The 14,269-nt window shown below is 43.9% G+C and overlaps 1 protein-coding gene across 2 annotated transcripts in view; it reads left to right on the top strand.

Moving 5' to 3' along the window:
- TTYH1 (tweety family member 1) overlaps positions 1-14,269 on the top strand; it is a 234,771-nt gene that overhangs the window by 97,495 nt on the left and 123,007 nt on the right. For both annotated transcript variants that reach the window (XM_075328743.1, XM_075328745.1), the window contains exon 2: positions 2,376-2,548. In XM_075328743.1, the coding sequence (XP_075184858.1) occupies positions 2,376-2,548 (173 nt within the window). The remainder of the gene's footprint in view (positions 1-2,375; positions 2,549-14,269) is intronic.

Raw genomic sequence — 14,269 nt, 5'->3', positions numbered from 1 at the left:
CTGGATGTTCAGATGCTTTAATCTACAAAGCTGCTATGTTTCTAAGAAAAAAAATTTTTTAATCACATTGTATATATCACACTGTCAAAATCTCAGTTTTCTGCCTCCTTGACTTCTCTAGTGGTCAAAAATTGTGAATAATTATATTAAAAAAAACCTCCTAATATATACAGTATGTACAGTATATATTTGCGTGTGTGTGTGTTTTATATATATATATATATATATATATATATATATATATATATATATATATACACACAGTCATGGCCAAAAATATCTGCACCTTTGAAATTGCTCCAGAAAAGGAACTACTTCGCCCAGAAAATGATTGCTATTACATATGTTTTGTTGCATACACACTTATTTCCTTTGTGTGTATTGAAACAACACAAAAAATGAGAGAAAAAAAGCAAATTGGACATATTTTCACCCAAAAACCCAAAATAGGTCGCACAAAATTGTTGGTCACACAAAATTATTTCCAGTTTTCAAAAAATTGTGGGTAAATAAGTTTGTTTCAAGCATGCGCTGCTCGTTCAAACTCACTTGTGGCAAATAACGGTGTGGGCAATATGAAAATCACAGCTAAAAGCAGATAAAAAGGGGAGAAGTTGTCTCAATGTTTGCATTGAATTTCTGTGTGTGCCACACTAAGCATGGAAAACAGAAAGAGGTGAAGAGAACTACCTGAGGACTTGATTACCAAAATTGTTGAAAAATATGAACAATCTCAAGGTTACAAGTCCATCTCCAGAGATATTGATATTCCTTTGTCCATGGAGCTCAACATCATGAAGAAGTTTACAACCCATGGCACTGTTGCTAATCTCCCTGGACATGGATGGTAGAAAAAATTTGATGAAATATTGCAACTCAAGATAGTTTGGATGGTGGATAAGCAGCTCCAATCAAGTTTAAAAGAAATTGGAGCTTTCCTGCAGGCTTAAGGTACATCAGTGTAAGTGAAAACTATCCGTCGACATTAGAATGAAAGGAAACGCTTTGATAGGAGACCCAGGAGGATCCCACTGCTGACACAGAGGCATAGAAAACTAGACTGCAGTTTGCCAAAATCCAGATGAGACCAAGATACAGCTTTTTGGTAAAGCACATCATTCTACTGTTTATCAAAAATGGAATGAGAACTACAAAGAAAAGAACACAGGACCTACAGTCATACATGGTGGAGGTCAGAGAGGTTTTGGGATTGTTTTTCTGCCTCTGGTACTGGGTGCCTTGACTGTGTGCAAGACAACATAAAATCTGAAGATTACCAAAGGATTTTGGGTCACAATGCAGTGCCCAGGGTCAGAAAACTGGGTTTACATCCTAGGTCATGGATCTTCCAGCAGGTCAATAACCCCAACCATATTTCAAGAAGCCTCCAGAAATGAATGGAAACAAAGCGCTGGGGAGTTCTGAAGTGGCAGCAATGAGTCCAGATCTAATTCCTACTGACACCTGTGGAGAGATCTTAAAATTGCCGTTGGGAGATGACGCTTCCAAATATGAGAGACCTGTAGCAGTTTATAAAGAAGAGTCCAAAATTCCAGGTGAGAGGGGTAAGAAGCTTGTGGACGGTTATAGGAAGCGACTGATTGTAGTTATTTATTCCAAAGGATGTGCAACCAAGTACTAAGTTGAGGGGGGCAACAATTTTGTCCGGCCCCTTTTTGGAGTTTTGTGTGAAATTATGTTCAATTTGCTTTTTTTTCTGTTTTTATTTTTTTGTGTTGCTCCAAAACACACAAAGGAAATGAACAAGTGTAAAACAAAACACGTGTAATTTCAATAATTTTCTGGAGAAATACTTAATTTTCTGGAACAATTTCAAGGGTATCAATACTTTCATCCATATACTTCTGCCGGTATCCGCCAAGAGCCCTAAATTAAAGGGGAAATGTTAGCATAAAATGACTGTTCAAACCAAGCGCAAGAGCAACGTAGACCTTTGGTGTGGCAAAATATCAGACTATCTTCCCACCAACTTGTTTTCCCATCTGTCTCCGCCAACATATCCTTCTTTGACAATAATGACTTTACAAGAGCTAAAAAAGGGCAGAAATAGGTGAAAAACAGATAGGTGGGAAGATGAGGGGAACTGTTCGATCAGACGAAAGCTGTACCAAGCGCCTGTGCTTAGTTTGAGCAGTCATTTTGTGCTGACAGACTCCCTTTAAATCTGTGGTTTCATATATTTTCCAGACAGTATTTGAACACTACATATATACGTATATATACCTTGCCTTAGATGGGAATTGGTATATGTGATGTGGGAGAAAGCTCTTGGACTATGTTCAGACTGTGAAAGGAATGCCGGAACGTACTGTAACATCTGAATCCTAAATATTGTTTTCTCTTTACTCCTCTAGGCTCTTCTTTTCTTAGCGGGCATTGCAGGACTTTGCCTGGCCATCAGCCTTGTCTTAATCTGTGTGTATTTAATCAGATTCTGCTGCTGCAGTCCTCAGGAAGAAGAAGACTCTAAAAGCAACCGCGTCTGCTGTGTCACATGGAGCTGCGTTGCGGCGGTCATCATATGCTGGTGAGTCGCCAACTCTTCTCTAGAACATTTTTGAGGTTTGTAGGTATTCGTTTATGCACAGCTCTCTTAGGGTGCTGCCACGGCATATAGGTTTGCCCGAGGTCTAGCCGTTGACTGAGCAATGGCAACAACTTGATGGTGAACATTTCTTTCAAATCCATGCCCCTTTTGAAGTCTAGGCATCTTCCATGCCTCATTTGTGTCTGAACAATCTATATATATAATTGCCTTATTCTGTCTGTCTGTCTGTCTTGCTCCAAAATTGTGTCCTTACGGTGACACAAAGCTGATTGGCCGCTGGGCTCGCCATGGCCCCGCCCCCCGCACGGATTGGCCGCTCGCCCAGGCAACTCGCCCACGCCCCGCCCCCCTCAAGCAATGCACGCTGGCTCTGGCCCCGCCCCCCGCACGCATTCCCCGAACCGACCGACACGGAGCCACGACTCCCAGGTGAGTACTGTACCCCCGGGAGCCCACATCAGCGTACGCCGCCAGCCCAGCCAACACATACCCTCGCATTGCTGGGGTTGCCGCCGTATGCTGGTGTGGGCTCCCGTGCGAGCGGGGGACGGGATGCGCTGGTAACCATGGTGGCATAGTTACCAGCGCATCAAGGTCCTGCAGCGGCGGAACATACACACACACACACACATATCAGATCACACTCACTCTCACACACACCTCACACACACATCACATCGCATCCACACACTCACAACATCCTGGGATATCGCTTGCTTCTCGGCGGTGATACTGTGCAGTGAGCTTCCAGGACCAGCCGGAGGATCACATGGCCAGAAGCATGTGGTATCTCCGGATGTTGTGAGTGTGAGCGCGTATGTGCAATATCGTCAATGTGTGTGTGCGTGAGTGTATGCGATCGGGTGTGTGTGAGTGTATGCGATCGGGTGTGTGAGTGTATGCGATCGGATCTGTGTCGGCAGAGGAGCACGGCGTGCTGGAGGAGGCTGAGAGAAGAGACGCTGATGCTGGGGGAGGCTGAGGCTGGGGTAGGCTGGGAGGAGAGAGGCTGATGCTGGGGACAGAAAAGGCTGATGCTGGGAGGAGAGAGGCTGATGCTGGGAGGAGAGAGGCTGATGCTGGGAGGAGAGAGGCTGATCCTGGGGAAGGCTGGGAGGGGGAGGCTGAGAGAAGGGAGGCTGAGGCTGGGGTAGGCTGGGAGGAGAGAGGCTGATGCTAGGGACAGAAAAGGCTGATGCTGGGAGGAGAGAGGCTGATGCTGGGAGGAGAGAGGCTGATGCTGGGAGGAGAGAGGCTGATGCTGCAGGCAGAGAGGCTGATGCTGGTGCAGCATGGGGGATGGAGCACGATGGGGGGTGCACAGCATGGGGGATGGAGCACGTTTGGGAGTGCGCAGCATGGCGGATGGACCACGTTTGGGAGTGCGCAGCATGGGGGATGGAGCACGTTTGGGAGTGCGCAGCATGGCGGATGGAGCACGTTTGGGAGTGCGTAGTATGACGGATGGAGCACGTTTGGGAGTGCACACCATGGCGGATGGAGCACGTTTGGGAGTGCGCAGCATGGCGGATGGAGCACGTTTGGGAGTGCGCAGCATGGCGGATGGAGCACGTTTGGGAGTACGCAGCATGGCGGATGGACCACGTTTGGGAGTGCGCAGCATGGCGGATGGACCACGTTTGGGAGTGCGCAGCATGGCGGATGGAGCACGTTTGGGAGTGCGCAGCATGGCGGATGGAGCACGTTTGGGAGTGCGCAGCATGGCGGATGGAGCACGTTTGGGAGTGCGCAGCATGGCGGATGGAGCACGTTTGGGAGTGCGCAGTATGGCGGATGGAGCACGTTTGGGAGTGCGCAGCATGGCGGATGGAGCACGTTTGGGAGTGCGCAGCATGGCGGATGGAGCACGTTTGGGAGTGCGCAGTATGGCGGATGGAGCACGTTGGGGAGTGCGCAGCATGGCGGATGGAGCACGTTTGGGAGTGCGCAACATGGCGGATGGAGCACGTTTGGGAGTGCGCAGCATGGCGGATGGAGCACGTTTGGGAGTGCGCAGCATGGCGGATGGAGCACGTTTGGGAGTGCGCAGCATGGCGGATGGAGCACGTTTGGGAGTGCGCAGCATAGCGGATGGAGCACGTTTGGGAGTGCGCAGCATGGCGGATGGAGCACGATGGGGGGTGCGCAGCATGGCGGATGGAGCACGTTTGGGAGTGCGCAGCATGGCGGATGGAGCACGATGGGGAGTGCGCAGCATGGCGGATGGAGCACGATGGGGAGTGCGCAGCATGGCGGATGGAGCACGTTTGGGAGTGCGCAGCATGGGGGATGCAGCACGATGGGGAGTGCGCAGTATGGCGGATGGAGCACGTTTGGGAGTGCGCAGCATGGCGGATGGACCACGTTTGGGAGTGCGCAGCATGGCGGATGGAACACGATGGGGAGTGCGCAGCATGGGGGATGGAGCACGATGAGGGGTGCGCAGCATGGGGGATGGAGCACGATGGGAGGTGCACACCTCCCCCCAACACACACACACACACGCGCACTGCACAACACACACACACACTGGGAACCACAAACACTGCCCTACACAGACACCCACACACACAGACAACGCTGCACACACACAACACCCAACACACATACACCGCGGCATACATAAATATACGCACATACCGCACAACACACACATTGCACAAAACATACCTCCCCCCCAAAACACACCACACACACAAACCGCGCAACACACACACACACACAACGCTACAGACACACAGCGCTCCACAAACAACGCAACACACGCAACACAACACACATACAACACCGCTCTCACCCCCCGCCACACCCAGACAACACCCAGAACATGTACAGCGCCCTACACAAACACTTGGTAAGTACACACAACAACATCTATATATAACAAAAATCATACATGAACTACACAATACGTAAATTCTAGAATACCCGATGCGTAGAATCGGGCCACCTTCTAGTGGACAATAAAGTGCAAGGGTTTGTGACAAGCCTTTTTTATTTTCCTGCTAGCTGTAGTACCCAGCGTTGCCCGACATAGTAACTGTCGCTCTCCCACTGTCCCTTTCTCCCAGCCTTTGTCTGTCTTCCTCTCTGTCTGTCTCTCTCTCTGTCTTTCTCTCTTTGTCTGTCTGTCTCTGTCCCAGTCTGTCTCTGTCTGCCTCTCTTTCCATGTCTGTCTCTTTCTCTGTCTGTTTCTCTCTTTATCTCTTTGTCTCTCTCTTTGTCTGTCTCTCTCTTTGTCTGTCTCTGTCTGTCTGTCTGTCTGTTTCTTTCCCTGTCTGTCTTTGTCTGGCTCTCTGTGTATCTGTCTCTTTCCCTGTCTCTGTCTCTTTCCCTGTCTGTCTCTTTCCCTGTCTCTGTCCCTGTCTGTCTCTTTCCCTATCTGTCTCTTTCCCTGTCTGTCTCTTTCCCTGTCTGTCTCTTTCCCTGTCTCTGTTTATCTTTCTGTCTCTGTCTGTCTCTGTGCCTTTCCCTGTCTCTCTTTCCCTGTCTGCCTCTGTTTGTACGTCTGTCTCTTTCCCTGTCTGTCTCCTTCCCTGTCTGTCTCTTTCCCTGTCTGTCTCTTTCTTTCCCTGTCTGCCTCTTTCCCTGTCTGTCTCTCTGTCTGTGCCTATGTCTGTCTGTGTCTGTCTGTCTCTCCCCCATATCATATTACCTCACACATAAGCTTCTTATACTAAGAATGTCCTTTGTTGCCTATAGCAACCAATCACAGCTCCTATTAATGACCTGTAGCTCCCGGCTCCCTTTACTTTAATGGGGGCAGGTTTTTTGGTGAATAACTGTAAAGCGCGGGGTTAAAATTTCCCCTCAAAACATAGTCTATGTCGTTCCCTGAGTCACATGCGGTGTCTGTGTAAAATTTCATGATTGCAAATGCAACGGTGCAGATTCCTAATGGACATACATACACACACACACACACACACACACACACACACACACACACACATGTACATATATACAAACACTCAGCTTTATATAATAGTTATGCCAATCAGTTACGTAGATAACTTTACCATAAGAGATGCTCTTTTCTTTTGGGTCAACTTTGATGATTCTTTAAGATGTTTGCCCCTTGACTACATCAGCTCATCGTAAGCCACCTAGTCTACCGTACAACACAGAGCAATCCCATCTAGCACTGAAGAGATTAAACATATCAGCTCTAAAGGATAAATCCTTATTCCAAGCCCTCACATCGCAACGTATATCAGACGAACCGAAAAATTAAGTCTTCAAAGCTTGACATCCATCCTACAGGTAATATTACTTATGCCTGACAAGTCCCACTTTAAGCAGGTGTTCTCTGAATGTACCAACTGATGTACAACCCCCCGTGGTTATACGTCTACCGGTAAGGAGAGAGATAAATCAAGAACATTGAGGATTTTTTTAACTTTCTAAGATCTTTATAGAGTTCTAGTTTTTCTTTGTAGAAAGAGGGAAACTTAGGAGATATATTGATTCAATGATTTCAATATTAAATTTTCTAAGGTATGTGCCGAACATAAAGAAATAGCATACAGTACAGACCAAAGTTTGGACACACCTCCTCATTCAAAGAGTTTTCTTTATTTTCATGACTCTAAAACTTGTAGATTCACATTGAAGGCATCAAATCTACGAATTAACACATGTGGAATGAAATACTTAAAAAAGTGTGAAACAACTGAAAATATGTTTTATATTCTAGGTTATTCAAAGTAGCCACCTTTTGCTTTGATTACTGCTTTGCACACTCTTGGCATTCTCTTGATGAGCTTCAAGAGGTAGTCACCGGAAATGGTCTTCCAACAGTCTTGAAGGAGTTCCCAGAGATGCTTAGCGCTTGTTCTCCCTTTTGCCTTCACTCTGCGGTCCAGCTCACCCCCAAACCATCTCGATTGGGTTCAGGTCTGGTGACTGTGGAGACCAGGTCATCTGGCGTAGCACCCCATCACTCTCCTTCTTAGTCAAATAGCCCTTACACAGCCTGGAGGTGGGTTTGGGGTCATTGTCCTTTTGAAAAATAAATGATGGTCCAACTAAACGCAAACCGGATGGAATAGCACGCCGCTGCAAGATGCTGTGGTAGCCATGCTGGTTCTGTATGCCTTCAATTTGGAATAAATTCCCAACAGTGTCAGCAGCAAAGCACCCCCACACCATCACACCTCCTCCTCCATGCTTCACGGTGGGAACCAGGCATGTAGAGTCCATCCGTTCACCTTTTCTACAAAGACACGGTGGTTGGATCCAAAGATCTCAAATTTGGACTCATCAGACCAAAGCACAGATTTCCACTGGTCTAATGTCCATTCCTTGTGTTCTTTAGCCCAAACAAGTCTCTTCTGCTTGTTGCCTGTCCTTAGCAGTGATTTCCTAGCAGCTATTTTACCATGAAGGCCTGCTGCACAAAGTCTCCTCTTAACAGTTGTTCTAGAGATGAGAAGGTGTGTCCAAACTTTTGGTCTGTACTGTATATTCTTTTATGAAATACTTTGAAATACGTTATCAATAGTCCACTATGTTAAAAGAATAAAAAAACAGCACATGGTCCGTTCCACATAAAAACTTCAAAGGTAAAAATACCATGTTCCCTACAACCACCCAACGCATTTTGAACTGGTTTGAAACGTGTTGGGAAGACTACAGTCAACTTGATGCTTTTACTTTTGATATGGAATAAAGTTTAAAGTTTTTTATTGAAACGGACCACGAAATTGGATTATCATTGTTAAAGTATGAATCAGAACTGACCCACATGTATGAATCTGTGCAGGATTTAATTGCTAATGCGGTGAGCTGGAATCTTTCTTTTGTCTATTTACATTGAAGGAATGGTTTGCAATATCTGGAACTTTGCCTAGTAATAATGAAGGGGACATTGCACTCCTAGGCGTCTTTATAAATGGAATCTGCTGCATCAGTTATGCAAATGGAAGCAACGTTGCTGTCACGGGTGACAGACAGTCATGTGGTTTCTGGCAATAGAAGGTCACAGCGTTTGGCTGCCCGGAATGTCCCTGACTTTCTATTGTTTCTGCTGTCAGTATTCATTGTACTAGGTAGATTTCCTGCTGGATTCCTCTCTTTCCCTTTAGGACCCGGCAGAACGCTCCTTTCGTCCAGCTACTGATTATCAGTATTCCCCTTGTGCTTAAAGCGCACCAATCACCAGCATTTTCCTATATAACCTAAAGCCAGTGCTATACTGGCACTATCAGGCTGATTCTATACATACCTTTACTTGTCAGTTAGGATGTATAGATTTTGAAACACAAGCAAGTAACGTTTGTAAAATGAGAAATCCCATTACTGTTTCCATAACATATGATGGGTATCAAGGGAAGTCAGAAAAAGCATGTCCATATTATCAACAGGATTGTAATCCTATACCATATAACTATAATGGTCATAAAAATATCATATATATCACTGGTATATTAAGTGGTACAACCACCAGGACAATTCCCCAGGTACCACAATCCTTAAAAGAAGGAACGGAACCTCAACCAAAACATATAGAGATAATGCATGAGCTAGGTGCCAAAACACAACATTTCAACAACAGGGCTAAATATATAAGAGGCTCATTCCCAATGCTGTATTAGTGGCAAAGATATTATAACCAGCCAAAAGAGGCCTTAGCTGCCATCTCAGCAATGGTAAGCCTTTAAAGGGTGCCCAAGCCAGCCATAAAAACCGACCTTAACAGGGGATAATGAGCCCACAAAGACACACACATACAAGATGTTAACCTGAGGGTAGATAATACCCCAACACGTGTTTCGCAGAAAGCTTCTTCCAAGGGGTGCTGCTGGTAGTCAGTACCCAGGTATATATACCCCCACTCACCAGCGTGATGTGTAACAGCGGCGCTCCATCACAGCTCCACTGCCGCGCACATGGGGTCCGGCGTCTGACGTCACCATGGTCCGCCCATGTCAGACGCGTCATAACATGGGAGGAGCATGGCGAGGTGATGAGACACGTCGCCCCAGAGCGCAGGAAGTGGGCGGAAGGCTGGAGCGCTCCACACACGCCGGGAGATAAAGCGATATTGCCATTAAGGCAAAGCAAAAACAACAATATGTCAGTGGCACACAGTTATAGACCATCCGGATCAGCATGGTTTTACACAGAGGTGCATGTAAGGATCTAGGCAGAATAGAGTACGAAGATATGCAGCAATTATATAAAAAAAGAGAGAATCTCAATCCTTTTAGTGTAAAGCTGAAAGGAATACAAGTATACATATATAAAGATATGGTGCATAAAAATGTGTGAACACATATGTGTCTTAGTGCAAGTGTATGTATAGACATACGTACACATGTCCTTATAAGGAACCTACACGTGAATATAATAAAACATGACCATGTGACAATTCCATATAAAAAGTGCAAGGTACAATACTAATGATGCTGTATTAAAAGGTGCACATACAAAAGTGCATAGTGCATATAATTCTTATACAAGGACGCAAAATAATAAAGAGATAAAGTGCTTGAATAATGCTGAAAAGTGACTCAACATGAAAAATAAAATGCATACAACAAAGCGATGTGTCAGTGGCGCACATCGAAACCACCCTACTGATGTGTGGTGCATATAGTGTATGAAAGGGTGTTCAAGACCAAAACAATACGGAAATAGAGAAGAGCATATAAAGAAAACATATGAGAAAGAAGAGAACAGATAGAAGACAGAATGTGGACATGAGATTATTATTTATTAAAAAACAAGTGATATAATATAATAAAAGAGAATACGAGTACCTAGCCATACGTATACACACGTATAAATATATACGTGCGCGTATATGCACGCACATACATAAAAAAGGATGGTCACATAATTAAAATAGAGAGTGTGCAAGATGTTACAATTAAAATACAGAAACAAGACAAAAATACAGAAACAAGACAAAAATATATATTGTGATTCGTAGAAATCCACTTGAAAAGGTGTCAGGAAGGATAAAACTAAAAAACAAACAAAGACAAGGGGGAATTAAAAACATGTTTATTAAAAAGCATACGAATAAAATATACCAAAGGGCATAGACTAAAAAACACGAAATAAAATTATAGGAATGGGACAAAACTCATAACGTCATTGAGACCGTGTGGACGAACAGAACCAATCTTAGAGATCCAGCGGGTTTCCAATTGGGCTAACCGCTTCTTGAAATCACCTCCTCTGTTATCCAAAATTACCTTGTCAATTCCAAATGCCCGTAATCCACTGCTATTGCAGCCATGCTTAGACTTAAAGTGTCGTGGAATGGGTTTCAAGGTGGAGGTATCTTGGATGGTAGCTGCCTTTTCAATATCACGTACATGTTCCCTAATGCGTGTTTTTAGTGGTCTAGATGTAAGTCCGACATATACAAGGTTGCATGGGCATGTGGCATAATATACTACATGCGTCGTATTGCAGGTCATGTGTTGGGTAATCCGAAAATCATGATTACCATCACTGGACTTGAAATTCAAGGCTCTGACCATGTTTGGGCATGCAATGCAGCTGCGGCATGGATAAAAACCCCATTTGGGTCCCGTTGTTCCAAAGGAATTGATCTTGGGACCTTCATAACAGCTGTGTGTAAGAAGATCTTTCAAATTAGGGGATCTCCTATAAGTAACGGCAGGGGTAGGTGGCAAATATTTGGACAGAGTTGTATCGGACCGAAGGATAGGCCAAGATTGTTTTGACTTCTTGCCATCTATTGTTGTAGGTAGAAATAAACCTTACCTGCTGATCATTCTGCTTCTGCCTGTGCGAATGTAACAAAGCCTCTCTCTTTGTGTTCCTGGCTCTCAAAAACCCCTTCTTAATGCTCCTGTTTGAGTATCCACGATTCCTAAAACGGTTGCTAAGGTCCTCAGCCTGTTTGTAAAAGCTCTCTTCAGACAAACAAATTCGTCGAGTCCTCAAAAATCTTACACACAGCTGTTATGAAGGTCCCAAGATCAATTCCTTTGGAACAACGGGACCCAAATGGGGTTTTTATCCATGCCGTAGCTGCATTGCATGCCCTAATATGGTCAGAGCCTTGAATTTCAAGTCCAGTGATGGTAATCATGATTTTCGGATTACCCAACACATGACCTGCAATACGACGCATGTAGTATATTATGCCACATGCCCATGCAACCTTGTATATGTCGGTCTTACATCTAGACCACTAAAAACACGCATTAGGGAACATGTACGTGATATTGAAAAGGCAGCTACCATCCAAGATACCTCCACCTTGAAACCCATTCCACAACACTTTAAGTCTAAGCATGGCTGCAATAGCAGTGGATTACGGGCATTTGGAATTGACAAGGTAATTTTGGATAACAGAGGAGGTGATTTCAAGAAGCGGTTAGCCCAATTGGAAACCCGCTGGATCTCTAAGATTGGTTCTGTTCGTCCACACGGTCTCAATGACGTTATGAGTTTTGTCCCATTCCTATAATTTTATTTCGTGTTTTTTAGTCTATGCCCTTTGGTATATTTTATTCGTATGCTTTTTAATAAACTTGTTTTTAATTCCCCCTTGTCTTTGTTTGTTTTTTAGTTTTATCCTTCCTGACACCTTTTCAAGTGGATTTCTACGAATCACAATATATATTTTTGTCTTGTTTCTGTATTTTTGTCTTGTTTCTGTATTTTAATTGTAACATCTTGCACACTCTCTATTTTAATTATGTGACCATCCTTTTTTATGTATGTGCGTGCATATACGCGCACGTATATATTTATACGTGTGTATACGTATGGCTAGGTACTCGTATTCTCTTTTATTATATTATATCACTTGTTTTTTAATAAATAATAATCTCATGTCCACATTCTGTCTTCTATCTGTTCTCTTCTTTCTCATATGTTTTCTTTATATGCTCTTCTCTATTTCCGTATTGTTTTGGTCTTGAACACCCTTTCATACACTATATGCACCACACATCAGTAGGGTGGTTTCGATGTGCGCCACTGACACATCGCTTTGTTGTATGCATTTTATTTTTCATGTTGAGTCACTTTTCAGCATTATTCAAGCACTTTATCTCTTTATTATTTTGCGTCCTTGTATAAGAATTATATGCACTATGCACTTTTGTATGTGCACCTTTTAATACAGCATCATTAGTATTGTACCTTGCACTTTTTATATGGAATTGTCACATGGTCATGTTTTATTATATTCACGTGTAGGTTCCTTATAAGGACATGTGTACGTATGTCTATACATACACTTGCACTAAGACACATATGTGTTCACACATTTTTATGCACCATATCTTTATATATGTATACTTGTATTCCTTTCAGCTTTACACTAAAAGGATTGAGATTCTCTCTTTTTTTATATAATTGCTGCATATCTTCGTACTCTATTCTGCCTAGATCCTTACATGCACCTCTGTGTAAAACCATGCTGATCCGGATGGTCTATAACTGTGTGCCACTGACATATTGTTGTTTTTGCTTTGCCTTAATGGCAATATCGCTTTATCTCCCGGCGTGTGTGGAGCGCTCCAGCCTTCCAGCCACTTCCTGCGCTCTGGGGCGACGTGTCTCATCACCTCGCCATGCTCCTCCCATGTTATGACGCGTCTGACATGGGCGGACCATGGTGACGTCAGACGCCGGACCCCATGTGCGCGGCAGTGGAGCTGTGATGGAGCGCCGCTGTTACACATCACGCTGGTGAGTGGGGGTATATATACCTGGGTACTGACTACCAGCAGCACCCCTTGGAAGAAGCTTTCTGCGAAACACGTGTTGGGGTATTATCTACCCTCAGGTTAACATCTTGTATGTGTGTGTCTTTGTGGGCTCATTATCCCCTGTTAAGGTCGGTTTTTATGGCTGGCTTGGGCACCCTTTAAAGGCTTACCATTGCTGAGATGGCAGCTAAGGCCTCTTTTGGCTGGTTATAATATCTTTGCCACTAATACAGCATTGGGAATGAGCCTCTTATATATTTAGCCCTGTTGTTGAAATGTTGTGTTTTGGCACCTAGCTCATGCATTATCTCTATATGTTTTGGTTGAGGTTCCGTTCCTTCTTTTAAGGATTGTGGTACCTGGGGAATTGTCCTGGTGGTTGTACCACTTAATATACCAGTGATATATATGATATTTTTATGACCATTATAGTTATATGGTATAGGATTACAATCCTGTTGATAATATGGACATGCTTTTTCTGACTTCCCTTGATACCCACCATATGTTATGGAAACAGTAATGGGATTTCTCACATGCCTAGCCCTGGTGAAGGAAAGGTTTCGTTTTGGACCGAATTAAATATATATTCCTCATCTTTATCTGTTCTCTTTAGAACATTATTTTTTCATCTAGTTTTAGACTAATGGTTTCTAAAAGGAATATTGAAGGTATTTTTACCCCTTCTTTTTTTGGTGCAATATCCTATATGGTTCTTTGACACACGACTACCATGCATTTGTGCTATTTATTGCTTCAATATCTTGTCTACCTGAGGGTATTTTGAATGTGTCCTTGTCATTGTTTATCTCTTATATGTCTGTTTTTATCTAATTTTCAATAAAGAATTTATATTTTATTTTTTGGCTTGTTCACTCACATTTCTATAGGTTTTTATCTTTGCATGAGTGTAGCTACTATCTACTTCTTGGTCATTTAATTGGTTTGTAAAATGAGTAGCTTTTTGGGTGGCAGCAGCTGACCGTCAGCTCAT

This window comes from Anomaloglossus baeobatrachus, chromosome 11, assembly GCF_048569485.1.
Source record: "Anomaloglossus baeobatrachus isolate aAnoBae1 chromosome 11, aAnoBae1.hap1, whole genome shotgun sequence".
Classification (NCBI taxonomy): domain Eukaryota; kingdom Metazoa; phylum Chordata; class Amphibia; order Anura; family Aromobatidae; genus Anomaloglossus; species Anomaloglossus baeobatrachus.
Note: the sequence above shows the minus strand (reverse complement) of the source record. Positions and strands in the feature narration are given on the sequence as shown.